The following is a 25,735-nucleotide window of genomic DNA, read 5'->3' as shown; positions in this document are numbered from 1 at the left end:
ACTCCAACACAGAAATGCCTGCTGCTTTCTCCTGTGTTGCCTGTTGGGAGACCAGTTTAGAGATCCCCTCTGTGGGAAGACTTTCCTAAGTCTGGCTGGGCGTGGCCAGATGTAATGAAGTGGAAATTAGTGTCTCGAGGTCTCAATGTGCCACACATGTGATTCTAATCTGTTATATTAAAACATGAGAAAAGACGTCTTGCACTGCACACACTACATATGCAGCACAATCCATTTACAGCATTTATCAGACGCCCTTATCCAGAGCGACTAGCAACCAGTAGTTACAGGGACAGTCCCCCTGGAGACACTCAGGGTTAAGTGTCTTGCTCAGGGACACAATGGCAGTAAGTGGGGATTGAACCTGGGACTTTGTGATCTTCTAGTTCATAGGCATGTGTGTTACCCACTAAACTAGCACCACCCCTACCACAATGCACTCATGCTCACATCACCACAAAGCACTGTTGCCAGAGAGGAAATATAAAGGCATTTTTATTTTATTCCACTGTCCACTGTGCACACATCTTGCCTTCTAATGCCCTCTTGTGGTTATCATGACTGTGAAAAAATTCTCAGAGGCCACGAACAATACAAACATTCAGAATGGGTTTCATGCATTAGTGAACCGTTGTGTGAAGGTTGTGAAATGACATGCTGACTACAGACAATTTTGCAATATCTAGTGACATGCGGTGTCTAAAATGTAGTTACAGATCATTAGGCTTTCAACAACACAAAGCTCACAGTGACCAACTGTACAGAATTTATTCAAAACAGTGGCCCCTTGGTCCTCAAAAAAGTAGTACAGTTGAGAAAAATATCAAATTCCACAGGAAAAATACTGATCTGGCAACCTCCACAAGCCTTCTTCTGCTACCAAGGAGACCACAAACTAAAGGACAGCATGGAGAGACATGAATCCACATAGGTGAGTAAAACGTTCTTCAAATTTAGACATTTATATATGCACATTCATGTTTAAAAAGCATTTCACCACGTATTATAATAATAATATAGTATAACAATAGTAATATGGGAACACCAAGTGAATGCACAAGACATTGAAAATCTGTGATTTTTGATGCAGCAAGCCCATCCATTCATGTTTGCACAACTTTTTAGAAAAATAGACTTTCTAAAAAGGTTGCATGGACTAAAAAAAAAAAGTTAATTGTTTACTCCAGCCGCATTTTCTGATATGCAAATACAAGTGATCCACTAAAAACTGGACAAAATCACTGATAAAGTCACTGCAACATTGTTCTGAACAAAAGGAGGGTTTCGCTCAGCCCAAAATGGGTTTAGACAGTTTAATTAACTTCTCATGGTTTGTCTGTTTTAATCATGTAAGATTTCTTTAAAGAACAAGGTCACATTTTGATTATTCAGGACCATAGATGAAGATGCGCCCCTTGTGACACATGGCAGCCACAATGATGATGGGACTACTGCTGAAATTCAGAGTCACATTGAGGCTCAGAGTCTCACGGGTCTTGAAGTGTTAGAAATACTTGCAAAGAAAAGACAACTCGGAGAATTAGAGTTTCTTTACCTCCAGAAAACTCAAGATGGACCCTACAGGTAAGTGATCTTGTTTTGAGTAGTTTGGTCACTAAATGAATACATTTTACATATTGCACAACGTGTTTTTAGGCCCTATGACTTACACGTGGTGCCCCAGTGTAAGACCGACTCAGATCACTACATCTTCTCCCCCACCTCTGTTATGCACCTGCAAAATGGCTGCTGCGTGGAGCTCCTGACTCTGGCTGAATGGCACCGTGAGGCTGTGTTGTGGAGAGCACTCAGAGACATCCCGTTCTTCAGGGAGTATATGCTTCGCAGGTTTTTTGCAAGGTAGCCACCTGGTATCAAAGGCAAAAGTGACGGTTAACAATTTAAAGGATAAAAACTTAAATTAATGTGTTGTGAAATAAATTTTTGGGTGTATATGATCCACCTGATCACATGTATCCCACGCTGGAGCATTTTTTCTGATGATAGTGGTGTCTCCTATTACCCAACACTGGTGAACGCAATCAGATACAGAGGATTTTTTCTGGCAACTCTGTTTTTTCTGTAATCTGGCAACTTTGTAATTTCATGTGTCACCCATCTGTTAAGGAGAGTTTATAACATCGTTACAAATCAAATCTCACTTTGCCTCATATCCGAAAGACAAATATATTGTGCGTTCATGCTTTAACAAATAAGTGTCTTTTTGGGAACAGGTGGCGTAGAAATGTGCGTCAGCTGGTCTTTCAGCGTAAAGGGGATAAACTCCGGGACCAGTTGCTCATGGCTGTGCCCTGTTTCAGAGAAGCTCTCTTTCAACTCTTCAGGTGTCCATCTCTATACTCCGAATTTTCTATTTTGTATAATCTGGAAACCAAAATGTTAATTGCAATTAGTTTGAGAGAAAGAGAACTGAAACCAGATGCAACACAATATGTGGATTCATTGAAAAAAATAGACTATATTGTCATTTCATTACTAATACATCATTAAATATAACTGTTCTTTGGAATTTAAGAAAAATTGAAGGTTTGAAAAAAGATCATTGGCTGCCACAGGACGACTCGAAGACATACACACTTTTGGATTTTCAGACAGCTCTACTCAAGGTTAACAAAGACTCTCGACAATCACTGCAAACCTTCTTGCAGCACCGTGCACAGATACTAAATAAGGTACCAATTGACCAGACAACTTTAACTGCTGTTATAATTATTTGTATCTCCCTTATTTATTTAGTCATGTGGAGCAGTTTGGGCTTCCTTCTGAGTTTTTTTCTCCAGCAAGATCTGCCCTTCAGTTGCATTTAATATTTTCTGCACTCGTCCAGGTAAAAAATCACAGCTTCGCTGCCCGAGAGGAGATTCAAGTGCGGGTGGCCCAGCTGCCACAGCACGTGCAGATTTCCCAGCGTAGTGATCTCCGTATGGATCTAGCTCGCACTGATTCTGTCCTGCACAGACTGGGCAACTTCGGCACCCTGGTGGACTGCGTGATTGTTCAGAATCTTGTCACCATTACCCATCATGAGATCAACACTTTCTTCAGCCAGATGCTGGAGGTGAAACAGCAAGTGCTCATTTTGTTTCAATACTTCTCAGTCAAATAAAATGTTTTTCCAAAGTATTATAAATACTATTAGTGATTAGAAAAAAAATAGAAGAATTTATTTCAGGAGGGAGTTATTTTCCTTTATTTACTTGACAGAGAGATCGACCTCAGCAAGGTGGCCTATTCCTGACTGAGCTGATGTTTGGATCGGACAATCATCTGACCTTATTTCCTCCAATACACTTGTTTGAGGAAGTCCTGAATCAGGCAATATCATCAGTGGCTGACTCCACCCTGCAGGTGACAATGATTCATCTGTCATTCTAATGCAATCTCATCTCCTAAACATCATTGCTTTTACAATTGCTTAATTGTATGGCAGCGGTGGCCTAGTGTGTAAGGTAGAGGACCTGTAATCGCAAGGTTTCGGGTTCAAATCCCTAACCGCCAAGGTGCCACTCTCACTCTCCTGAAAAGGTGAGACGTGAAAGTGAAGTGATTGTGAAACACTGCCACACACTGCTCTGCTTTTAACCATCACCCTTACTGAGCGGATCGGGAATCGAACCAGCAACCTTCTGATTACGGGGGGCCACTTCCTTAACCTCTAGGCCACCACCAAACTATTGCTACCAGGAGCAAACTATTTTCTTTTGGGTTACGGGATTTCAAAATTCTAAATGAATAACTCGAGCTCTCTCACAGGTTCTTGAGTCATGCAGCTCACAAGACCTTAGAAGTAGCTCAGCTGTGCCTGATGTACCTGAAACCACAGGTTGGTAGTAAACACCAGTGAGACAACAACTAGAACTAATACACCGAGTATAAACACTACATTCTTCATTCCGTCATCGTAGATGAGAACAGTGTGAGTGGTGTGAGCAGCCCTGACCTCATGCATGACCCAGTCATCACAGAACAAGCCCGTGTAGTATCCAGGACACTGCATTTGATTGTGCACGGGCGGAGACTGCAAGGTCACTACTACCCACTCTCACAACAAAAGCTAGAGTGGCAGCTGAAACTCAGTGATGGAACACAGGACTTATTGCAAGACCAAACTACGATGATGCAGGTAATATATAAAGGGAACACTTAAACAAGAAAAATGTAACTCCAAGTCAATCACACTTTTGTGAAATCAAACGTTCCACTTAGGAAGCAACATTGATTGATGATACATTTCAAATGCTATTGTGCGAATGGAATAGACAACAGGTGGAAATGATAGGCAATCAGCATGATGGTAAAGGCGTGGTTCTGCAGGTGGTGACCAAAGACCACTTCTCAGTTCCTATTCTTCCTGGGTGATGTTTTGGTCACTTTTGAATGCTGGCGGTGCTTTCACCCTAGTGGTAGCATGAGACTGAATCTACAACCCACACAAGTGGCTCAGGTAGTGCAGCTCATCCAAGATGGCACTTCAATGTGAGCTGTGGCAAGAAGGTTTGCTGTGTCTGTCAGCTTAGTGTCCAGAGCATGGAGGAGCTACCAGGAGACAGGCCAGTAAATCAGAAGGAGACGTAGGAGGGCAGCAACCCAGCAGCAGGACTGCTACCTCTGCCTTTGTGCAAGGAGGAACAGGAGGAGCACTACCAGAGCCTGCAAAATGACCTCAAACTGTCAGAAACAGACTCCATGAGGGTGGTATCAATACGATCCTTTATCAATACAAGCACGTATTTAGGTGTAAAAATTTTCACCTAATTTATGATTCATGAAACATATGTACCTGAGACACAAGTATGTGTTGATAAATCCAATGGCTAAAACCAGCGTAGTTTACATGGCTCTGCCCAAAAAAAAGGAAAAGAAGGTGGAAATTGAAATAATTTCAACTGAGGTAAAGAGACTATTGCACAAAGCCCAAAATTAATGAAGATGTAAATTTATTCAGGTGGAGATTAAAAAATGGAAGGTAGAGATGAATAATAAACAGGAAGTGCTTATGTGGTCTGAGATCAGATGTGGACTTTTGTGTGTTGTACACTTTGATTTGACAAATCTCGAAATGGACGTGGAAACGACCGTACAACCTTTTTTCTGTCATACGCACATTTGATAAATATGTATACATTTGCTAATTTGTATATAGTCCCATAAGTTAATACTCCTGAACAGGAAGCTGGTTTCGAAATTCATCGGCTGTGTGAAAGTTACTCTTGGTTGGTGGACATCGGCGTCTTCATCAGGCAGTGGAATGTAGCCTCTTTGGAAGCCATGAGGGGCTGGCCATCAGTAAAATACAAAGAGAGCATCCAGAAGTTGCACCGCTGGGAAGAGCAGATCCATGCTATGGCACAGTATTTCACCACGGCCAACAAGCTTCTGACTGTTGACTGCTCTCACATGCAGAAGACAATAGGTCAGTTTGAGATTGGAATCTAAAGGAACTAAAAAATAATTTCTTAACCTAATTTTTTCTTTTTTTTTTTAACCTTAGGTCCACTGCTGAGATCTATTGATAATGATGTGTTGACCCTGCTAACTGAGGAACTTCAGCTACGAACTCAGATGCTTGTGTCAGAATTAAAAAGAGCTGAGGACGACCTTAGGGTTCAGCCCACCGATTTCAGGGACTTTATACTTTATGCCAGCCTGGTAAAGTGGTTGTTTTATAGCATAAGTAACAATACAATAGATTAGGCTTACGCCATATTCCTGAGGTCCATGTGCTCAGTCAATGTATTTTTGGTCACACCAAAGGAAAATGTAAAAAATTGCACAATACTTTTATTTCGTCATGAGAGCTCTGACAACAGCATGTAGTCCTATAGACATGAGTCAATAAAGTTGCATTGCAGGCGAAACACTGGGAGGAGAAGACTGAGTATATGCAGAAGAAGCAGAAGTACCTTAATTCACTTCAAGAGACAATCTGCACCAACTACAGACAACTTACACTAAAGGAGTCAGAAGAAGAACTGCATGTGAGCAAATGTTTTATGTCATGCAAGATCTAATGTATGCAACATGTACAACAAATCCATGTGGGAAGAGATTCAGTTAACATGCTTTTACATTTACGGCATTTAGCAGACGTTTGATCAGTAGTTACAGGGACAGTCCCCCTGGAGACACTCAGGGATAAGTGCTCAAGGGTTAAGTGTTAAGTGCTCACGGACACAATGGTAGTAAGGGGGGAACCTGTGACTTTGTGGTCCTCTGGTTATTAGGTGATTATGTTATGCACTAGGCTAATATCACCCCTTTTACTACTAATAATCATATTTGTACTTTGGATGATGACAGTTGACAGACTTATGGGAGCACATCAGATCTCTTATGGAGCAAGCAGCAGTGATGGTCAGAAAAAATCTTCCCTCTATGTCTGAAACCCTGGACAAAACCCATCTTTACCTGAGAAAAGAGGCAGAGGTCATAGTGTCAGATGTGACCTCATGTCCGTACCTGGACCCCAAACAGGATGCTGCGCAAATGCTTGCCAACCTCAAGGCTCTGTGCAGACGGATGTCTGTGGTGTCTGTAGAACTGAAGGAGATAAGCCAGGCCAGCCAAATCCTCAGAGGTGAGAAATACACAAAACACAGTTTCAACTTGTTCCTTTATTGCAGAATTTACTCACATTTTTATTAAATTCACAGGTGTACCCATCTCTTTGACATTTATGGAAACAGCTGCTAAAAAGACAGAAGGTCGCAAGGAACTATGGGAACTAATGACCGTTTCAGTTGCACAAATCCAAAAGTGGAAGCAAATGAAATTTCATAAAGTATTATTTTCCTTGATTTATTATTATTATTAATCGTATTTATAGTTATTGAATTATTGGTCATTGTTTGTGTTAGATAATTGTTCCTGGGATGATATGCAACATGTCCTTGGCAGTTTGTGGTGGCAGGAGTTCAAAAGAAAGTAAACGAGTGGCTTCAGCAGGTAGCTTCACTGTCAGCTTCCATACCTTCTGAGGACATGGTGCTGCAGAAGACACTGCAGGTTATAGATGAGTTTAATCATCAGTTGTCTGTGCTTCACAAACTCTGCAGTCCAGCACTCAAGCCTAAGCACTATACACACATAATGAAGGGTAGGAGGACAATCTACTTTTTTAAATAACCTTTATTGACTGTACTTTTTTGTGCAAAGCCTTCATTTGACACAAAAACACACAAGTAAGACTGAAATCATTTTGGATCCTCATGTTGTTTCATATTGCAGGCTTGGGAATGCAGGGCACTGCAGAAATGACTGTAGGTGAACTTATGTCACAAAATGTAATACAGCGGCAAAGTGATGTTATTAAGGTGTGTTTCAAAGTTAATATTTTAAACGGTTTTCTTACTAAAATGTCTTACAACAGTACTAATCTAATTCTGTCAAATATGCATATATAGACTTGTATGTAATACATTTACTAATATTGTCCTTTTGCTGGAATGCTTTCAGATTTGCAGTGAAGCTGAGGCAGAGGCAGACATGGAACAGAACTTCAAGAGCCTTCAGCAATGCTGGGAAGGAATGCAGTTCCAACTTGCCAAGTTTGCTGTTACTATGTGGCTAGAAGATAAATTCCAAACAGTGGCAGCACCTGAAAATAAGACATCAAACATGAGATTAAGCTGCTCTGAAAATTACGTTCAGGATAGCGATGCTTTTATAATAATTGGTTAGTGTGCTTTCATTCAATGGAAGAAATTGTATCTTTATTGGTTCAGTGTTAGCTAATAGTTATTAGGTAAGCCACCTATTAGTATTTGTCAATGTTAAATAATTCACTTGCACTGTTTTGAAGTCAAGGAACTATGAAGTGACAAGAAATGTATGTTGTAATCAGGTTTGGAGAGCCTCCTGGCCAGGACAGAGGACAGCTTAATGACTCTGTCAAACATGTTGCTTTCTCCATATTCTGCTGAATTTGGACAGGATGTTGACTGCTGGATTCAAATGTTGCAAGAGCTTGGTAATACGAATTCTCAAACAATGTGCTTAAGCAATGATTGCTTTCATCTAAGCCGTTGTTTATTTTAAACCTGTAGAAGAGCTGTTTGATTTCTGTCAGAGGTTCCAACAGAAATGGGTGTTCCTGAGTAAAATGTTTTATGGAACATCTGGAAACATTGTGGACGCAGACCTGGTGGGTGAACCTTTCTTTTTTTAAAACACTTACTTTTTCACAGCAACATTGACTTTGTATATTGTACTTTTTTCTTGTAGTTGGAAACATTTCAGTCTTTAGGCATCAAGTTCCAGGAGATGACTCTGAAAATATTAATTGATCCACATGTGCTGAATTTTGTACGACCCAAGACAAATGAGTCAAATTGTCACTTCTGTGGGAGCAACTTGCGTAAGATGTTCACTAATGGCTTATCCATTATGGACAAAATTTCCAGTAGGATGCATAATTTCCTAGATTATGCACGAGAAGAGTTTCCCAGGCTCTGCTTCCTCAGTGATGATGAGGTGATTAAACTTTTGTCACTGAATCCAATGTCCTCTGCGCTATTGGCATTAGCACGCAAGAGCTTTCAGGGGATATGCAGCTTTAAAGTTGCCAGCACTGGAGACATGCATGAGAAGCACAATTTGACCAATGATTACACTGGACCAGAATGTTCAGACAGTAATCTGCTCCTGCTTGGTGTATTTGGTGCTCTTAAGGAATATGTGCCTTTTCTCCAACCTCTGGAACCAAACATCAACCCATTTCATTGGCTTGGTCTGTTAGAACAAAAGCTACAACAAACAATGATGCAGCTATTGAGAAAATGCATGATTGCATATCAACAGTGTGGGTCCACATGCCACTATCAAGAATCCACCAGAGATAATTTATCACCTGACCCATCTCACTTTACAAGTCCAACTGGCAAGGAAAAAGAAACTGAGTTCAGTGGCCTACATGAAATACTCAACCTGATACCCCAGTTCCCTGTACAGTGCCTTCTGGTGTGTGAGGAAGCCATGTGGTGCAAAGACATAAGAAACAGCTCCATGAACTCTGATGGATGCAAGTGGACACATGTTAAGGCCAGAAATTCTGCCAAACTTCAGCATTTGTGTCATGCAATTCAGAACAGAATTTCAGAGCGTAATGGACAGTCAGTGGTTTCAAATCAAATAGCTGCATTACGTGCTCTGGTGTTGCTTACAATGAAACATTCCCAACAGTTGTCAGGATTGAGCGAGATTAAGCATGACCTTGAGACTTCATTTGAATGGCAGAAGATTATGAAGTATTACATACCTTTGAGTGATGACCCAAACCAGAGTGGACATATTTCTCAAACAGAAAGCATCAACAGTGATCTTTCATGTTATGTTGACGTTATGGGATCTCAGCTGAAATATGGCTATGAGTACATGGGACCTGAGAACTGGATGATGGTGAGCACCCCCTGTACCGATCGGGCTATCTTGGGTATTCTTCTTGCCCTCACCAGTTATAGGGGGACCTTTCTAAGTGGGCCTTGCATGTCTGGAAAAAGAACAACTGTTCTACAGTTAGGACAAGCTTTAGGGCGGCAGGTGATCACCTTACGGTGCACTGCAAACACAAGTCCATCTGTTGTCCAGCAGATGTTGCTTGGTGCATTGCAAACTGGTTCTTGGCTTGTACTTGAATCTGTTGAGAGTATGACACACAGGGTCCTGTCACTGTTGGGCCAGCATTTAGCAGACATACATGACTTCTTCTTGCCAGATACCTCAGATCTCACACCTCAAGCTTTGTCAGAAGATTCAGCTTTAAACAAAGAAAAAGAGCATTGGACCAAAGGTAGTACAGAAGATCCTATCAAAAAAGACAACAGAAGTCTGAACGTCTGCCAAGTGTCATTTGCAGGGAAGACTATTTTGCCTGATCTAAGCTATGGTTGTGTAATCACCTCATCATGCGTCTACTCTGTTGCAGTTCCAGAGAACTTAAGAGTGGCTACCAGGCCCGTCTCTTTGACACTGCCAGACTACCAAATAATTATGAAGGTGATGATTCTAACTCATGGATTCACAGAGACCTCTATTAGCCATCAGCTAATGTCACTTTTTACCCTTGCAAGAGGCTCAGTCTGCCTCCCAGACTCTATAAGTGATAGACAGACGTCATGGCTTGTTCTTCTCAAGAAAGTCATAGCTGTTTCGTCTACTTATTTGCATGCTGCTAGATTGGAAGCCATCAAAAAGGACATTCTATACAAGGAAGAAGCTGTTGATGTTGGGAAATCAGACGGAATAGTCACAGAACAAGCATCCTTGCAAACCAAACAGTCTGCAAAGATTGTAAATGCTTTGGTGGAAGAACAGGCAGTTGTTAAAGGGGTACTATCAGTCTTATTGCCTGCCATATTTCAAGTGAAGAAGGCTTCACAGTTCTGCAAAATTGTTGAAGAAATTTTTCCAACTGCATTGTGCTTACCAGTACTTAATCAACTCATTGGGCAAAATGACTGTGACCGCCTGAAAGAGGCCTTGACCAAAGAACTTCACAAAAATGGATTGCATGCTGATGCTAGTATACTTCAGAATGCTCTGGCACTTTTTCATGCCCTGAAGGTCTCATGTACAGTCTTACTGGTTGGCCCAGCTGGCAGTGGAAAGACAACCTGCATTCAGTCTCTGGCTGGTGCACTTTGCAAACTAGCAAATGAAGAAACCGAGAATCCTTGTAATACAAGGAATTCAAATGAGGCAGCTTGCCAATTCTTAAGGTCAGGTTGGAGTTTTGTGCATAGAGTCACTTTATTCCCAAATGCATTGTCTCATGATGAACTTTTTGGTGGCTACAATGGGCAATGGGGCTCCTGGATGGATGGGGGCTTCACAAAACTACTGAGAGACTCAGAGAATCAGGACTTATCAGGTCATCTGTCTATTAAGGAGAAAACACAAACCGTAAAATGGGTGGTTCTTGATGGAGAGCCACATTCTAGGCCTGGTTGGTTGGATAGTTTTAGCAGCCTTGGAAACTTAGAAGATGCACACCTTTCCCTATCATCTGGACAGAAGGTTCATTTATCAAGAGAAAATATCAGGATTTTGGCTGAAGTCAGTGATCTTAGCAATGCTGCACCATCTGCAGTGACGCGTTGCAGTATCATGTACATTTCAGGAGAGAACGTGTGGATGTCTTTATGGAAAGTTGAAATGGAGGCACTCTGTAAGGGGTATGTGCTGGAAAATGAGACAATTACAATATGGAGTTGCATGGCCGAGGACCTTTTTTCAGTCACTCTTAGGTTGCTTAAGAACAATGGATTAGCATCAGCCATGGCCAATAACAGAGGTCAACCCAGAGATGGGGTCACATATGGACTTCAGGAAATTATGTCATTCTTCAGGATCCTTCATGCTCTGCTACAGCAGAATGGACCGGATAATACTAACAAACAAGGTATGATTGTGGCTTTTTAGGTAGAGAACAAATTCTATTAAATTGTGTCATTTAATGAATTGTTTTTGTTGGTAGATGGACATTGTACATCTTTGAATGCACCAAGTGATTCTATCTGCCTGCCTAGACAACACAACCTTCAAAATAGAAACATGTTTGCATTGGCCTATGTATGGGGATTTGGTGGACATCTGCATCCTAGGTAAGGGTTCACTTAATAGTGTTAGGGACTGTGTTAATATTGTTGTGTAAATGTATTACGATGAATTGATGGCTTGAATCATGTTATTTCAGACATTGGCCACAGTTTGATCTTCTGGCTCGTAAAGCTTTACATGAGTGTCGCTATAAGGTGGAAGTACCTTCAGACGGTTTGGTGTTTGATCACTTCATGAACATCAAACAAGGTGGAAATGGAGACACTATTAACACACATAACTGCTACAGGATTACACGTCCACAGCTGACCTTTAGATGTATTCCACAGGTTAGTAATGCTCTTTCAGATTTGAATAGTAGGGTTAATGTTACAGCGGTGAGCATGGGCTGTATTTTGTATGTTAACTGTTCTTTTACAGTATGAGAGCTATGCCTGTTTACTGCGTCTTCTTCTGGACAATGGGCAATCCACACTCCTCGTGGGAGAAACAGGCTCAGGAAAGACCAAGCTATGTCAGTCTTTATTAAACGGACATCGTTCATACTGGCGTCTAGCTCTTCACTCATGCCTCCCCAATTCTGAATTGCGGAAAATATTAGAGAGTGTGCAGTGCCAAAAGTCAACAGGAATTGACAGGAAAAAGCCTGAGTTGATACTGTTTGTTGACGACCTACACGAAGCTTCATGTGGTGAGTTGCCAATGCAATTTTCTTGGTCTAAACTAGTCCATAGTAAATACTATATAAAATATGGCAAGATGAACTTTTTCCTGTCTTCTGAACTCTTCAGACCCTTCTGGAAAGACGTCTATGGTGCTGGAGACCCTACGCCAAAGTATTTCGAAAGGTGGTGTTTTTACCGCAAATGGATATCACTTTAAATTATTTGGCTCTGGCGTCATTACATACTTAGGCACCTGCAGCCCTCCCGGACCAGGAAATGGCATTGGCAACCAAATCTCCTCACGTTTTTCTAGATTATTTTCCATTCTGGTCCTACCCCCCCTGACTGACAACATTCTGTTTTCAATTCACTCACCTACCATACAGAACTGGCTCAGAGAGTATCCATTCACCTCGAAGCTTCCAGATTTGGCAGAATGTATAATCACAGCAACACTTGATTTTTACCATGCTGTGGGCGAACATTTTCCTTCGTGCGCAGCCCGACCCCATTTTCTTTTCTCATTGCACGACATCCAAAAGGTATTTCGGGGGATGATGCTCTCGAACCCGGCTCAACAGAAACTCCAAGCAAATAACGCTGTCCCAGAGCCTACTGCTAACATGCTCAGTATCATCAGGCTTTGGATGCACGAATGTATGCGAACCTTTGGCGATCGTTTTTGCGCAGAGGAGGACGTTCATTCACTACAAAATGTTTTAGCACAAACATCTGAGAGGCATTTTAGCAGTGTTCTATCTCCAGAAATTACAACTGATAAAGAAGTCTCACCCATGCCAGCAGATTCTTGTCTTCATGTGGAGCTCCTTAAAGACATGGGTGCCACCATTCACCAAGTGATTTTTGGCCCAGAGCTGTCTGAACCTCTTAACACCATTGCACAACAGCAGAGGTTCAAACACAACTCCTTGTACCAAGAAAGAGATCTGAACTCATTGGTGCAAAAGTTGGTCCTCATGGTGAAGAGCATAGACATTCAGGATGAAAAAAACTTCTCTGGTATTCCCAGTCATGCTGTGCACAGTACCAGGGTGTGCCAGCTTTTTCACATCCTTCGTGCTCTACTCATGCCAGGTGGTCATGGAGTTCTCTTCAGCACTGTTAAGGGCACCGGCCGAAAAACCTTGGTGCGTTTGACAGCCCGTCTGACAGGGTACCAACTGATTGAAGTGCACTCTGGAAATGAAAACAGATTCAGGGAGATGCTGAAAGAAGCTGGTATACAGTCTGGGGTGTTGCGTTTGAGGGTCATTTTCATGGTCCATCAGAATGTGGGTCAGGATGTCAGAGATTTCATTCAGGCTGTGATGGCTGAAGGCACATTCCCAGGGCTATACTCAAATGATGAACTGATGAATGTGGCTCTGAAGATCAAAGAGCTTGTGAAGACCTCTCACTGGCATACAGGAGATAATCAAGCTCTTGAAAAGTAAGATGATGTGTTGCAATGTTGCCATACTTTGTAGCTATTTTTAAGTCTCAATATAGTCTCAATTCCCAGCTTACATTTGGAAAACAAAACCAAGAAACAGATAAAAACAGATAAATGCTTATTACGGAATTTACAAGCTTAATGCTAAGAAGAGTCTAAAAGATGTATTGACGTATTGTGAATATATTAAGTAAATGTCATGAGATTATTAGCTAAAGCATATTAAATTAGACAATATGACAGTTACTATCTACTGAGGGCTGTTATGATTACTTGCCCTATGAACAAAAACATTTCTATAGCCAGTTTCCATGCTATTTTCATCCTGTGTCAGTTATTTCAGAAACATTCGGAGGAATATGCATGTGTTCCTGCTACTGCCACTGCTCAGGAATAGTGCTGATGGGACCGTCCAGGACACCTCAGTGATATCAGCACATAGAAAAGCTCTGAGTCTCAGTTGTTGTGTTGAGGTGTACTGGCCATGGAACACTAAATCTTTGATGGAGATAGCATCTTATCACTTGAAGGACAGTCTTCCTGGCTCTGACATTAAAGGTGAGATGTTTTAGTGAACTACAATTACTAATATTTGTTATTTAAATACAAATAGGGGTAGTAGTTAGTTTGTAACATAATCACCTATGAACCAGAAGACCACAAAGTCACAGGTTCAAGTCTCCAGGGGAACTGTCCGTGTAACTACTGATTGTAAATCACTTTGGATAAGAGCATCTGATAAATCACGTAAATGTAAATGTTAACTGATCTTGACAAAAAAAACAAGAAACTGTGCTACATCTTTTTAAGTATTTTTTCTGCTTTTATCTAATTTATCTTAAGCTGATGAGGATGGCTTAGCCAGAAGCATCTCTTTTGCCATGGCAAGTATTCATCAATCTGCTGTCAGATTTGCATCTTTCCATCTTGGGCACACAGCGTTTAGCCCTGGAATCTATATGGAGCTAATGAAGCACATTTTCTACATTTCTGACCACCTGTGTCAGCAAGGCCAAATCCAGGCCACTAGGTGAGTGCTAAATGTCAGTGCATTTATTATGTGTGTCATCAGTTTAAATAATAAATGTCATTCTATTACACACACAGCCTTTTTTTTATCTTGTCAGGTTAGCAACAGTCTTAGGCTGCGTAAAGGAAATGATGGACACAACTGAATGCTATGGTCAGGAAATTCTGAGATTGAAGAAGCACTTAAATGAGAAGCAAGAGGTAAAATTCACCCACACATCATTGATCAGGCATACCATGAAAATGTGTTTGGAGTCACTTTCATACTCTTTCCTACATTGGGAAATGATTGAGAAGCAAATGATGCTGAAATTCTTGTTTTTCATATTTACAGTGCCTGAGTCACTTGAATCATGAATTGGAAGTAGAGCATAGTCTATTCAAGCGTTCGCACCAAGAATGCCTCCACGAGCAGTATCTCCTGTCCCATCAGAAGAAACAGTCTCAGCTCGCCCATCAACAGGTCCAGGACGCTTTCAGAAGGGTAGGGCATATTCATATTTGCATATTCCTTACAAAATGACCCGTCAGCCCATCTGTCTTTGAACGTATGTACCATCTGAAAACGTGTACTTGCTGTCTGTGTGTTTCTGACTGTGCTGTGCTGCTGAAAGTATCACCAGTGGGAGGTGCAACATTCTCCCTCGTAGAAGTGAAAAAGTTATGTTTTGCATGAAGGTGAGTCCATTGCACAAGTTAGCCCTTGAGGCACTGCAGTCTCTCAGGGAATCGGATCTGGACGAGGTGCGGCGATATCGGTACCCGCCGGAGGGTTTGATGGTGATAGTGGAGGCTGTATGTTTGCTCTTCAATCGCCCGCCCGACTGGGAAAGCTGCAGACAGATCATGTCACAGCCTAACTTTCTCCAGGTCAGAGGACACCTGAGAAATGCTTTTGAATTGAGAACATCAAGACCCCATGTTCATTTTCAAGCTTTAATGTCCCTTTCATTTTTGGTCTGCACCTATAGAAGCTTGAGTCTTACGACCCCAACTTAAGCGACACCATGCTTCAAGACCTTGCTCTAATTGTGGAGACACTAGATTTCCTGCCAGAAGCCGTGCGTTCCAAGAGTCAGGCTTGCGAGTCGCTCTGTCACTGGGTACGGGCAGTTTACAAGAAAGCCTGCTTCCTACGCAACATGGCCTCACAGATGGGTTATAGCAAAAAGCTTGATGAACAAGTGGTGGACATGCAACGTCGACTGCGTGTTGCCCAGCAACGGGAGGAAGCGGCGCGGGAGCGTCTAGAAAACCTAAAGCACCAGCATCAGGTTGTCTCTGGTGAAATCAAGGAGTTAACCAATCAGCTAGCCCGAGCCAAGATGCAAGAGCGAAGTGCCAAAACCACTGTACAGCAGGTGGAATGCTACACAGCTGAATGGAATAAGGCTAAAGGGGTGAGGCTTTAAAATGAACAACGACTTGAGTTTGAGTGAATGCATATGCTGCATAAATGACAAGAATATAATTGTGGAATATTTAAATAGCATTTTTTGTGAACAGTATATCATCATCTTAGATTTTTGGTTCCAACAGTACTTAACTGTATTTATTTTAAATGCTCTAAGCTGGTAAAAAGGAACAACCAGACTGTCTCCGGTGATGCTCTGATTCTGGCAGCCTCAGTCACTTACCTCGGCCCGTTTGGACCCGATGTTCGACGGGAGCTGCTTGCAAAGTGGCATGATCTCTGTGTCTCTGGCATTATAAACGTCAGCCCAGAGGACCCCAGAGCATCATTACTCAGCGGCCTTGTTACGGCCCCTCCCCAGTGTCCTCCATTCGTACCAATCCCGGTGAACACCCAGCTGCAGGACACCATGGCCCGGGTGCTGGGGTTGAGGCTGCAGCACGTGGAAGTTCCCCCACGATTACTGCTGAAGCTGCTCATCTGGGGATGCTACCTGCCTCCGGCTAAGCGATGCACATTGCTGGCAGACATAGACCAACATGAGGACTTCGTTTCTCAGACTATACTACAGATGGGTAAGCTTAAAGAGTCTTGAAGATCATTAAGCCAATGACACCGAAATGGTAACACTCTACTGCTGCGTTTTAGATCAGCTCCCACAAGAGGGGTGCACATTTCTGAAAGAGGATGAGTTTGGGCTTGTGGTCTCTGCCACTGACCCTGATCTGCTGAAAACGTTGGGTCAACGAGCAGAAAAAGGTTTATGTCACATGCCTGTCCTAAAGAACAAAATATTATTAATGTATTTTTTTCACTGAATGAATGCAATGCATTATGTTGTTTATAATGGCAGGTCTGAGTGTGTTGGTTACTCATGTGGAGTGTCTTGTCCCCTGCGCTGAGTTAATGAAGTTCATGGTGCGGTCAGTTGGTAACGGTGCTCCTGTGCATCCTGTCCCACCTACTCATCCAGAGTTCAGGCTGTTTCTCAGCACAGCCCTGCCTGTACACTCTGTGCTAAAAGGTTAAAAAAAAACAACTTTATGATTAAGACAATAGTTTTCCAATTATTTTTAAAATTGAGAATTATTTCCCTGTAGAGATCCATCCTTTGATTCTGGATGAGGTGCAGATCATTGATATGTCACTGAGCACAAGTGAACTGAAGGAATTCATATTGGCCGACCTTGTGCAGTCTCACAGTCCAGGGCTGTGTGTTCAGCTGGGTCAGCTCAAGGCCGGCAAGCAGATGATTCAGGAAAAAATGCATAAGGAGGAGGTAAAGATCTCTTCAATTTTGTAAGTGGTTATGTTAAATGAACAATAATTTAGGGCACTTAATTAGTCCATGTGAGCAAGACATTTAGTCCACGGGGGCTGTCTCTATAACTACTTGTAAGTCGCTCTGGATAAGGGTGTCTGATAAATGCTGTAAAGTGTTATCAAGGAAACACATTACATTTTTGACTAATAATAGTACAAGTATTTCAAATGCACACCAACTATAGATAGATATATAATAGATTTTTCAATGAAGTTTGATTAGTTAATGAGCTTCACCTATTTCAACCCTATAGGTCTCCCTGACGGAGTACATCCTACATTCCATAACTCCACTTCTGCAGGACCATCAGTTCCTTGCACGAGTCTTAGCGTGCCAGGAAACGTCTGAGAAGCTGAAAGCAGACATTGCTGCGATAAACAAAAAGCTGGAGCTCTACAATCCCTTGCTGACTGACTTCCGTTCTCTGGCAGGACTGGCTGCCAGCTTCTATCAGGCCCTGCAGGAGGTGGCTCGCCTGTCCCCCTTCTACTTATTCACTTTGCGTGGGTTCTTACTGTCATTGCATGGGCTTTTGGATCAGAAGGCCCTGCCAGATGTGGATGAGATAAGCCTCCAGATAGCTTCCCACCTGCTGGCTCAGTATCGGCCCTGTCTTTTTCAGAATCACGCCACAGTGCTGAAATTGTTGTTTTCTGTAAACCTCTTTTTGAAGAGTGAAGGCTGCTCTGAAGTGGAAAGGGTAGCATTTCTCCGGGGTCTTAGTGATATACATCCTCCAGAGTGGGCATTCCCTGATCCTCTGCCTGCCCTCAAGGTTACTCAGGCAACTAACCATGAGCTTCTGGGCTGGATCCCTCACACTGTCTATCATGAGCTCCAATGCCTTGAGGAAATTCCAGCCTTCCAGGGTCTGATGCGTTCACTAAAAGTGAACTCCCAACTGTGGCAGCAGTACCTGCATTTCCCTTCCTCTACTGTGACGGGTCCTGTCCCATGCCAGTCCCATGCCCACCTCTGCTCTCTACAGCGTGCTCTACTCTGGAAGACCCTTGTCCCAAACAGCCTGTCTGCAGTGGCTGAAGACCTTGCTGCTTGTCAGCTGGACCAGCTTTTCTTCTCGTCCAGTACACAATGTGCCAAGGCGCTCTCAAGCTTGTCCAGAAATAAGGACCCTGTCATTATTAATCTCCCTGATTTTAAATTGGAAGTACTGGGTGGCATGGACCCTCTTTATTGGTTGAAACAAGTGGCTCATGCTGACAATAACAGGATAAAGGTAGGTTTTTATGAAGTCACTGCTTCTTCTGACTTATCTTTTCAGTAATGGTTTTATCATGTAGCCAAACAGAAAAACTTAACAAAATGTGCAGCATTAGTCATTTTATTTTGTTAATTACAGTCAATTACAGTGAACAATGGACAGCATTTATATATTTAATGCCTAAAGTAATTTGCCAATGCTTTGCTTTTTTCCTGGTAAAGTTTAAAGTCATTTCCTTTGGAAATGCTTGTGAGAAGGAGAAGGTTCTAACAGCTTTAAAGGAAGCTGTTCAAGATGGCCATTGGCTTGTGCTAAATAACTGTCATTTATTGGATGAATGGGATGAAGAGGTGGTCAGTCAGATCAGTAAAGTGATTCCCTTCAAAACAAATGGTGAGCTGATGCACTTATTATTTCATCGCATACATCTGGATTTGAACTCCATATCCATTGTTTATGGACCAACTGTCTCATATTTACTTTCAGGACACCGAACAAGGGTTGAGGAGGGACTATTGACATCTGACGTAGGGTCTGCAATTCAGGTGCATCCTGTCTTCAGACTGTGGTTTGTAACTAAAGGACAAAACCCACTCACAATACCAGGTATGTACAGTAATTTAAGAAATGTTATACACTGGAATTTTGAAATGCTAAAAAATAGATAAGGGACTGAGAGAGAGGATGTGGAGAAGGGGGTATGGCTATATGACACAGGTTGTTCATCCAGACACATTAATGTATGATTAGAGGGATTTAACACTTTATTCATTAAAATTTCTTTAGCTAGTGATGGATCAAAAACAATTGACTCCACTTTCAACCCATAACATGCTTATTGGGTGTATTAATTGTTTTTCTTTCATGCATCATTGTAGCTGTGGTTAGGATGAATTCCATACGCTTGGTGTGCGATAGTTCCTGGGACCTAAGGGAGGAGCTGTGCTCTTCATTAAGTCAAGTTGTGTCCTTCAGTCCCCCTGTCCTCACACATGACCAGACCTGGAGCATGCTAGAGCCAGCACTGCGTTGTGCAGTTCTACACTCTGTGCTCCAGCAAAGGCAGATGTTCAGACATCTGGGTCATGGTGCCATTTACAGCTGGTGAGTTACAAGCACAGTCATTGAGGATTTCCAGAAGTTTTGTTTATATGTCAGTTTTATAACTTTATAATTAATATGGTAAATGGTTTCATTATGTGACTACAACCTGTTCAGTGGTTCTTTATCGGCCCCATAGGACACAGGAAGATCTCTTGGCACTGACAGATGCTTATAATCATATCTGCAAGCCTTGTAATGACCCATTTGGTGCCCTGGAGTTCATTGCAGGTAGTGTTGCTTTTTCCTAAATCTTATTCACCATCTCTTCAAATGAACTGCGTCAAATGTTTCACGATTAACATTTATTGTACAATGTAATTGTGCTATTTGCTATATTTTCCAGATAAAATGAGCGTATTTGCAACAACATTGTCTTTAGCCACTCTTATGTTTCTTTAGACCTTGTTCTGTGACAGTGAACACTTTTTTTTTTATCTTTCATTCATACAGCCCAGCTTGTGTATGGAGGTCATGTGACCGACTCTGTTGACCTGGAGACCATAAACATGGTGGCCAGAGCCTGCCTAAAACCAGCTCCTCCTTCCTGGGGAAGAGGCCCTCACACTCTTTCAGAAGCCATTATTGGCTCTGGGCAATTTGGTATGCAATAGAATTAATGTCTTATATAGGATTATTGATTAGACACAAGTCAGTTATTTTCCACTCAGCAGTAAGACCACTGTGGTGACCATTTTTTTCTCATTACTACAGATAGAAGACGAATGATGCAGCGGCTTGAGCACTGCATTTACACCATCCCCATTTCCAGTGATCCAACGATACTGGGTTTCAGTTCAGGATTAGCCGTGGAGCAAGTCAGAGTTCAGAGTAACATGCTGCGTATCCTCCTGCACCAATCACAGAGCCCCAGCTCTGAGGTGCGACGTCATATTGGAACTTTGAGTCCTAGAACGGAGATGGCAGGCTATATGGAAGCATGTGAAAGGCTGCAGGCCTTACAGAAGAGGCTGAAATACAGACAGCACATTGGAGAAGTGGTGGCTATAGAGCCCTTGCATTGCTTCCTGAAAATGGAGTGGGAAGACCTGGTGGAAACTGTATCTGTCCTCCTGACTAAGCTTTCTTGCCCAGGCTGGAATGGGACATCCTCTGTGACTGTTCACAATCTCTCGAGACTGGAAAAGCAAGCAGAACTGCTAATTTCTTACCTGTGGGAGGGGTCTGCAAGTCACACGCCCAAAATCTACTGCCTCTCTGCTTTTCAAAACCCTAAGGGATTCCTGGATTCACTGATAAGAAGTATGGCACGAGCTGAGAGGAAGGATGTCAGCCACATGTCCTTTCATTATCAGGTATAAATAATAACTTGCTTATGTTTCAGTAAAATCATTAACCTGACGTTCATTTGGGTTAATGACCATGTATTTATCCCACTTTAAGGTTACTCATTTTTCAGTAAAATACATCTGCATGAATATTTCTTTTTTTTTTTGTCCTAAGGTACTTGGCGCTTCTGTATCTTCCCTCCACACTAATGGAATATATCTATGTGGGCTGGAGCTGCATGGTGCCATCTGGGATACAAGCCTTGGAGCGCTGCAGAGCACGCTGTCCTCTAAATCCTGCCCAATACCCCTGCTGTGGGTCAGGCCTTGCATGATGGTTAACAGTCCAGTCCAGTCCCCTGGCAGCGACTCGTCTCTTCCCCTGTACAAGTGCCCACTGTACCTGGACAGGGAGCTTGAGGCTGGCAGCTGGGGACTGTCCGAGCAGAACATAGTTACCTACATTCCTCTCGCAGCTAAGCTTGACCCTTTGCTCTGTGTCCTGAGACGAGTCAGGCTGGTTAGCACCCTTTATCCTTTTAAAAAATAGGAGTCCATTTAACAGTTTTAGAAATGTATTTTTGTACAGATACACAGACTAACCAAAACTAGTTACAATGAATACATAAATTATTTATAAAATACAGAAAGCAAAATGCAGAAGATACAAAATACAAACCAGATTAGCTTTAAAATGCTGAAACCTTTAACACTTTGACACGTGCATTTGGTCACGGTGAACATGCATAAATGAAACAAAAATGAATGCTTATAAATCAGAAGAAACAAATTCCACATTATCTGTTGAGTGTATCAGGTGTTCTGTTTTGAATATAACCGCTCATCTCTTTTTGTACAGACATGGTTTCAGTACCAAACCTGATTTCTTAGCACGCTCTGGAGCATCATTAACTTTAGAAAACTCAAAAATGTAGAAGTGGCTGTTTTCTGTATCCTGAGAAGAGATGAAGAAGAAAAAAAGTATAATCAAACGACCTATAAAAACATGAGCCAAAAGCTGCTCTGTAGTGTCCTACCTTTGAATTTAACTTAAAACCCAGGTTAGACAAGGCACAGGTAAAGTTGCGGACATTCTCAAATCTGCTGGCCACCTCTGCTATTTTCAGCACACCTCTGCAAAAAGTTGTCAAATAAAGATGTCAGAGTGAACAAAAATAGCAGTTGATAGCAGTCAATATTCAATTATATCTGCTGAGCAATGTGCAAGAGCACAATTTTGCAATGCAATCAGAAAAGTCAAATAACAGATATTAACATGAACTAGACATGTAGGTAAACAAAATAAGTGAAAATGAATAAAGCGTTCATATTACAGTAAAGTTTGGTATGGCTCTTCCTTACCTCATAACCAGAACTCTGTTGGCCTCCAAAAGAAAGTCGTTGAGGTTAGTCCCCATCAGAGACAGGCAAAACACTGCAATATCCACAGTAGCATCACCCAGTGGGACCTGTCAACAGATAAAGAGTAAAATAGAACGTCTGTATTTACGACCACAAACACAGATGGTTTGTAATGTGCCTTTGACATTATGTGTAGCTGTTTTCTATATTAATTATATGGATGATGGTGACTAACAATAATAAAGTGAAATGATTGTCACATGTGATACAAAGCAGCACAGCACACAGTGCACACAGTGAAACGTGTCCTCTGCATTTAACCCATCACCCTGAGTGAGCAGTGGGCAGCCATGACAGGCGCCCGGGGAGCAGTGTGTGGGGACGGTGCTTTGCTCAGTGGCACCTCGGCGGATCAGCAACCTTCTGATTACGGGGCTGCTTCCTTAACCACTAGGCCATCACTGCCCCATAGAATATCCTCTACTGGGTATGACAAACGTAAGAGAGCGTCCATTTCAGATTGTGGGTGCAGCAGAAATCTGAACAATGCAAATGCATCCAAGCATCAAATTCCATGCAGCTAATTAATCAGAATCATGCTTAATGCAAAGGCAAATAATTTTTTGTCCATATTACAATAAAGGATTGCACTGGTCCTCGGCCTGTCTACTGTGTTTTGGGTGTTCTCTTTCCAAAAGGAAGATTTGCACAGAGATTCAGTGTTCAACATAACAGTGGATCGACACCATTTTCAGTTTACTCACTTTAGCCATGTCACACACTGTGACGAGTTCACAGGTAGGTGCCAGGTCAAAGCTATGCACTTTGTTCTTAACACTGCGCGCAATCTTGCAGTCACCGCAGCCAAAGTCAGCCACCACCCAATGAGAAGGTCTAAAAAGGAGAACAAAACACATTACCCACTCAATATTTGTATATCTGTAGCTTACCTCAAATCTGTATATTTACCACATAGTAACTAAACCCAGCAAAATTGTTAACTTACTTCCGTTGAATGTAAGAGATGATTGCATCCACTGGATTTGCAGGCCAGTACTGGACTTGACTGGTGAAGCCTCTATGGTAAATGTCAAAAGCCTGAGGGTCCTGCTTGAACATCCGCTTGGCCTCGCCACTAGTGGACGTGTACAGAAGTTCATTAATGTAGCGAAACCTGGCCGCCTCCAACCGCTTCTCCATCTTTGATCTCAGACAAGTTGAACGGTCCGGTGTCCCTGTTTCATGACTTTCCTCAACTTTCTTGTCTTCTGTTGCTTCTTCATTTGACTCTTCGAAGCGGTCACACCCCTTAATCTTCACCTTCAACATCTGCCTTAGCTTTTCAGTTTGATTTTGCTTCTCTTTACTTGTCTTCATTTTAGTGGGTTGTGACTGATCATTAATTACTTCATGTGACTTCATGTTTAAATGATCTAGTTTTATATGATCTTGCTCATTTACAGTTCTTAATGTGTCCTTACTACTGAAGACTGCATCTCTGTCCGTGTAGGAAGTGACATGTTTGGTTTTATTTTTAATTTTTTGTGATTTCTTGCTAGACTCTGTCTTCTGTATACTTTTACCAATATCATCTGTAGACTGAATGCACTGTTTCTTGCCATTCACATCAGATGCAGCATTTTCTTTCAGCGTAACATTCTGTTGCAAAGACTCATTCGCCTTTGGTGTCTCAGCAGTGCTTGGCTTGTATTTATTCTTACACTTTCTTTTGTTTTTCATCCTGTTCTTCCACTGCTTTCGTCCAAGCTTGTTATCTGCACTGTTCTTGGTAGTTTTTTGCTCCATTTTTAGGTCCTGCTTATGATCAGCGACACAAGAATTTGTTTCTTGACCTGGATTTCCTGATCCTAAAGGGCCAGAGAGGTGAACATATTCTTGTTATTTCATACCATTGCAGAAGTAGGTAGTCTTATGGTGGGCGAAGAACACTTACCTTTTGGTCTAAGAGTCACTTTCTGCTTTTTATTGGGCATTTCTTGCACGGTAGCTGTGTCACCAGGTTGCTCATGCTGCATGTTTGAAGCTCTTTTGCGCTTGTAACTTCGTTTCTTCTTTTTCTTGTTTGGAGAAGCCACCTCTGTGTCACTCTCACTTTCATCATGACCTGTGCAACTACTCCAATCTGGTACCGAGCCCAGGGTCTGAAGTGTCCTCATCAAACTCTTCTTTCCAGTCCCTGCATTCTTCTAAACATAATTCAGTGCGGTGAGAACAAACAGGGGTGCACAATCAAATACACAGGGGGGTCTAAACGTTACGTCTGAACTTACGGTTAAAGGGGCCACGTTGGATCCTTTAAGTACAGACAGAGTCAAAGCCTCAGCTTCTGGAGCATCGTTCCACTCCTCCTCAGCAAACATGGTGCAGAGATAAACCAAGGGGCGCAAGGAGACTACGCAAAAGTAAAAATAACGCAGTGAACATTTCCGTGATGTTCTACAATTTACAACAGTGTTTCCCAAGGTTGGTTCACAATCTGCCAAACTCATTATTAGGTCATTAAGTGACACCTAATTAATGTAGAGCTGGAGTGAAGACTCTTTGGTAGACGTTCCTCCAGGACCAGGATTGGGAAGCGCTGATCCAGAATATAGCAGTAAATCCAGGAACATCAGTTTTAAAAACTTACATGTGCAGCTTTATATCTTTGCGTAATCCGTCAGCGTTTAGAATTGAACTATGTCGCAGTCCGAAATGGTAAGTGGACAAGAAGACAAATGCATGTCTTCTTCATTTAACTGGAAACATTCAAATCAGAGAATGCGACGCATTTCCACATTGGCGACAGCGAGCACAGCGCAACACGCGACTCTCGAATGGCGCACGGTAGTGACGTCATTGTTAGGGTACGGATTTATGGGATTGTAGTTTCCGGTTTAATTCACTTCGTTGGCAGTAAACTTTGCATGAACTACTCATACGTCCTAATACAATTTATAGAAAATAAATAGATAAATTAAAAAGATAATAAATTAAACAATTTGTTGCGAATCATAACACACTAGAAATGTTTTAGATTAAATGTTTGCAAATAATTATTATAATATTACTTTGTAATGTGCGTTTTCATAATCTCGTTGTACCGTTGTACTAATTATGATTGTGCCATGACAATAAAGCCTTCACACTTAAATGGCTAGTACAAAGTGAGTACAGTGACGAATGGTAGTACAATTTGCAGGAACATAATATTAGTCGCATTCCTTTTGTGTTTCAAACAATGACGGCTGAAGAAAATATTCTAGGAAAAATATAGTCTACTTCTGTGTAACTTGAAC

General features: G+C 41.9%; 2 protein-coding genes across 3 annotated transcripts; one reads left to right on the top strand and one right to left on the bottom strand.

The window, feature by feature from the left end:
- The first annotated feature begins 889 nt into the window (after positions 1–889).
- Positions 890–22,758, top strand: LOC114769634 (dynein heavy chain domain-containing protein 1-like). Its single transcript, XM_028962825.1, has 42 exons — positions 890–931; positions 1,393–1,584; positions 1,657–1,860; positions 2,235–2,345; positions 2,537–2,693; positions 2,849–3,079; positions 3,226–3,369; positions 3,775–3,844; positions 3,927–4,144; positions 5,191–5,434; positions 5,513–5,670; positions 5,874–5,999; positions 6,322–6,598; positions 6,675–6,802; positions 6,919–7,117; positions 7,249–7,334; positions 7,477–7,696; positions 7,865–7,990; positions 8,067–8,164; positions 8,245–11,419; positions 11,495–11,621; positions 11,714–11,906; positions 11,998–12,268; positions 12,369–13,692; positions 14,030–14,253; positions 14,539–14,725; positions 14,823–14,925; positions 15,059–15,208; positions 15,403–15,594; positions 15,696–16,124; positions 16,296–16,713; positions 16,787–16,897; positions 16,992–17,162; positions 17,239–17,417; positions 17,716–18,699; positions 18,906–19,077; positions 19,171–19,290; positions 19,563–19,788; positions 19,925–20,016; positions 20,239–20,388; positions 20,500–21,101; positions 21,250–22,758. The coding sequence occupies exons 1-42, from the start codon at positions 918–920 to the stop codon at positions 21,622–21,624; spliced, it is 12,978 nt and encodes a 4,325-aa protein (XP_028818658.1). The 5' UTR covers positions 890–917; the 3' UTR covers positions 21,625–22,758.
- On the bottom strand, positions 21,632–25,266 carry LOC114769012 (ribosomal RNA-processing protein 8-like). 2 transcript variants are annotated; one of them, XM_028961675.1, is made up of 8 exons: positions 25,087–25,266; positions 24,728–24,849; positions 24,391–24,643; positions 23,443–24,304; positions 23,201–23,330; positions 22,437–22,543; positions 22,112–22,208; positions 21,632–22,029 (listed from the first exon to the last, which is right to left on the bottom strand). In XM_028961675.1, exons 2-8 carry the CDS (start codon positions 24,815–24,817, stop codon positions 21,916–21,918), a joined length of 1,653 nt encoding a protein of 550 aa, XP_028817508.1. In that variant the 5' UTR covers positions 24,818–24,849; positions 25,087–25,266; the 3' UTR covers positions 21,632–21,915. The 2 variants fall into 2 exon arrangements, with proteins under 2 accessions (XP_028817508.1, XP_028817509.1); XM_028961676.1 differs by having other exon boundaries at positions 24,391–24,640.
- Positions 25,267–25,735: the final 469 nt, after the last annotated feature.

The sequence above is a fragment of the Denticeps clupeoides genome, chromosome 19 (assembly GCF_900700375.1).
Source record: "Denticeps clupeoides chromosome 19, fDenClu1.1, whole genome shotgun sequence".
Classification (NCBI taxonomy): domain Eukaryota; kingdom Metazoa; phylum Chordata; class Actinopteri; order Clupeiformes; family Denticipitidae; genus Denticeps; species Denticeps clupeoides.
This window is presented reverse-complemented; position numbering and strand designations above follow the sequence as displayed.

Coding starts and splice junctions, on each gene's coding strand:
- LOC114769634 (XM_028962825.1), top strand. Junction 16,125..16,295: donor AATGGAATAAGGCTAAAGGG/GTGAGGCTTTAA, acceptor AAATGCTCTAAG/CTGGTAAAAAGGAACAACCA. Junction 17,163..17,238: donor TGTACACTCTGTGCTAAAAG/GTTAAAAAAAAA, acceptor ATTTCCCTGTAG/AGATCCATCCTTTGATTCTG.
- LOC114769012 (XM_028961675.1), bottom strand. CDS start 24,817: ATGTTTGCTGAGGAGGAGTGGAACGATGCTCCAGAAGCTGAGGCTTTG. Junction 24,305..24,390: donor AGTGACTCTTAGACCAAAAG/GTAAGTGTTCTT, acceptor CTGGCCCTTTAG/GATCAGGAAATCCAGGTCAA. Junction 22,209..22,436: donor AACAGAGTTCTGGTTATGAG/GTAAGGAAGAGC, acceptor AACTTTTTGCAG/AGGTGTGCTGAAAATAGCAG.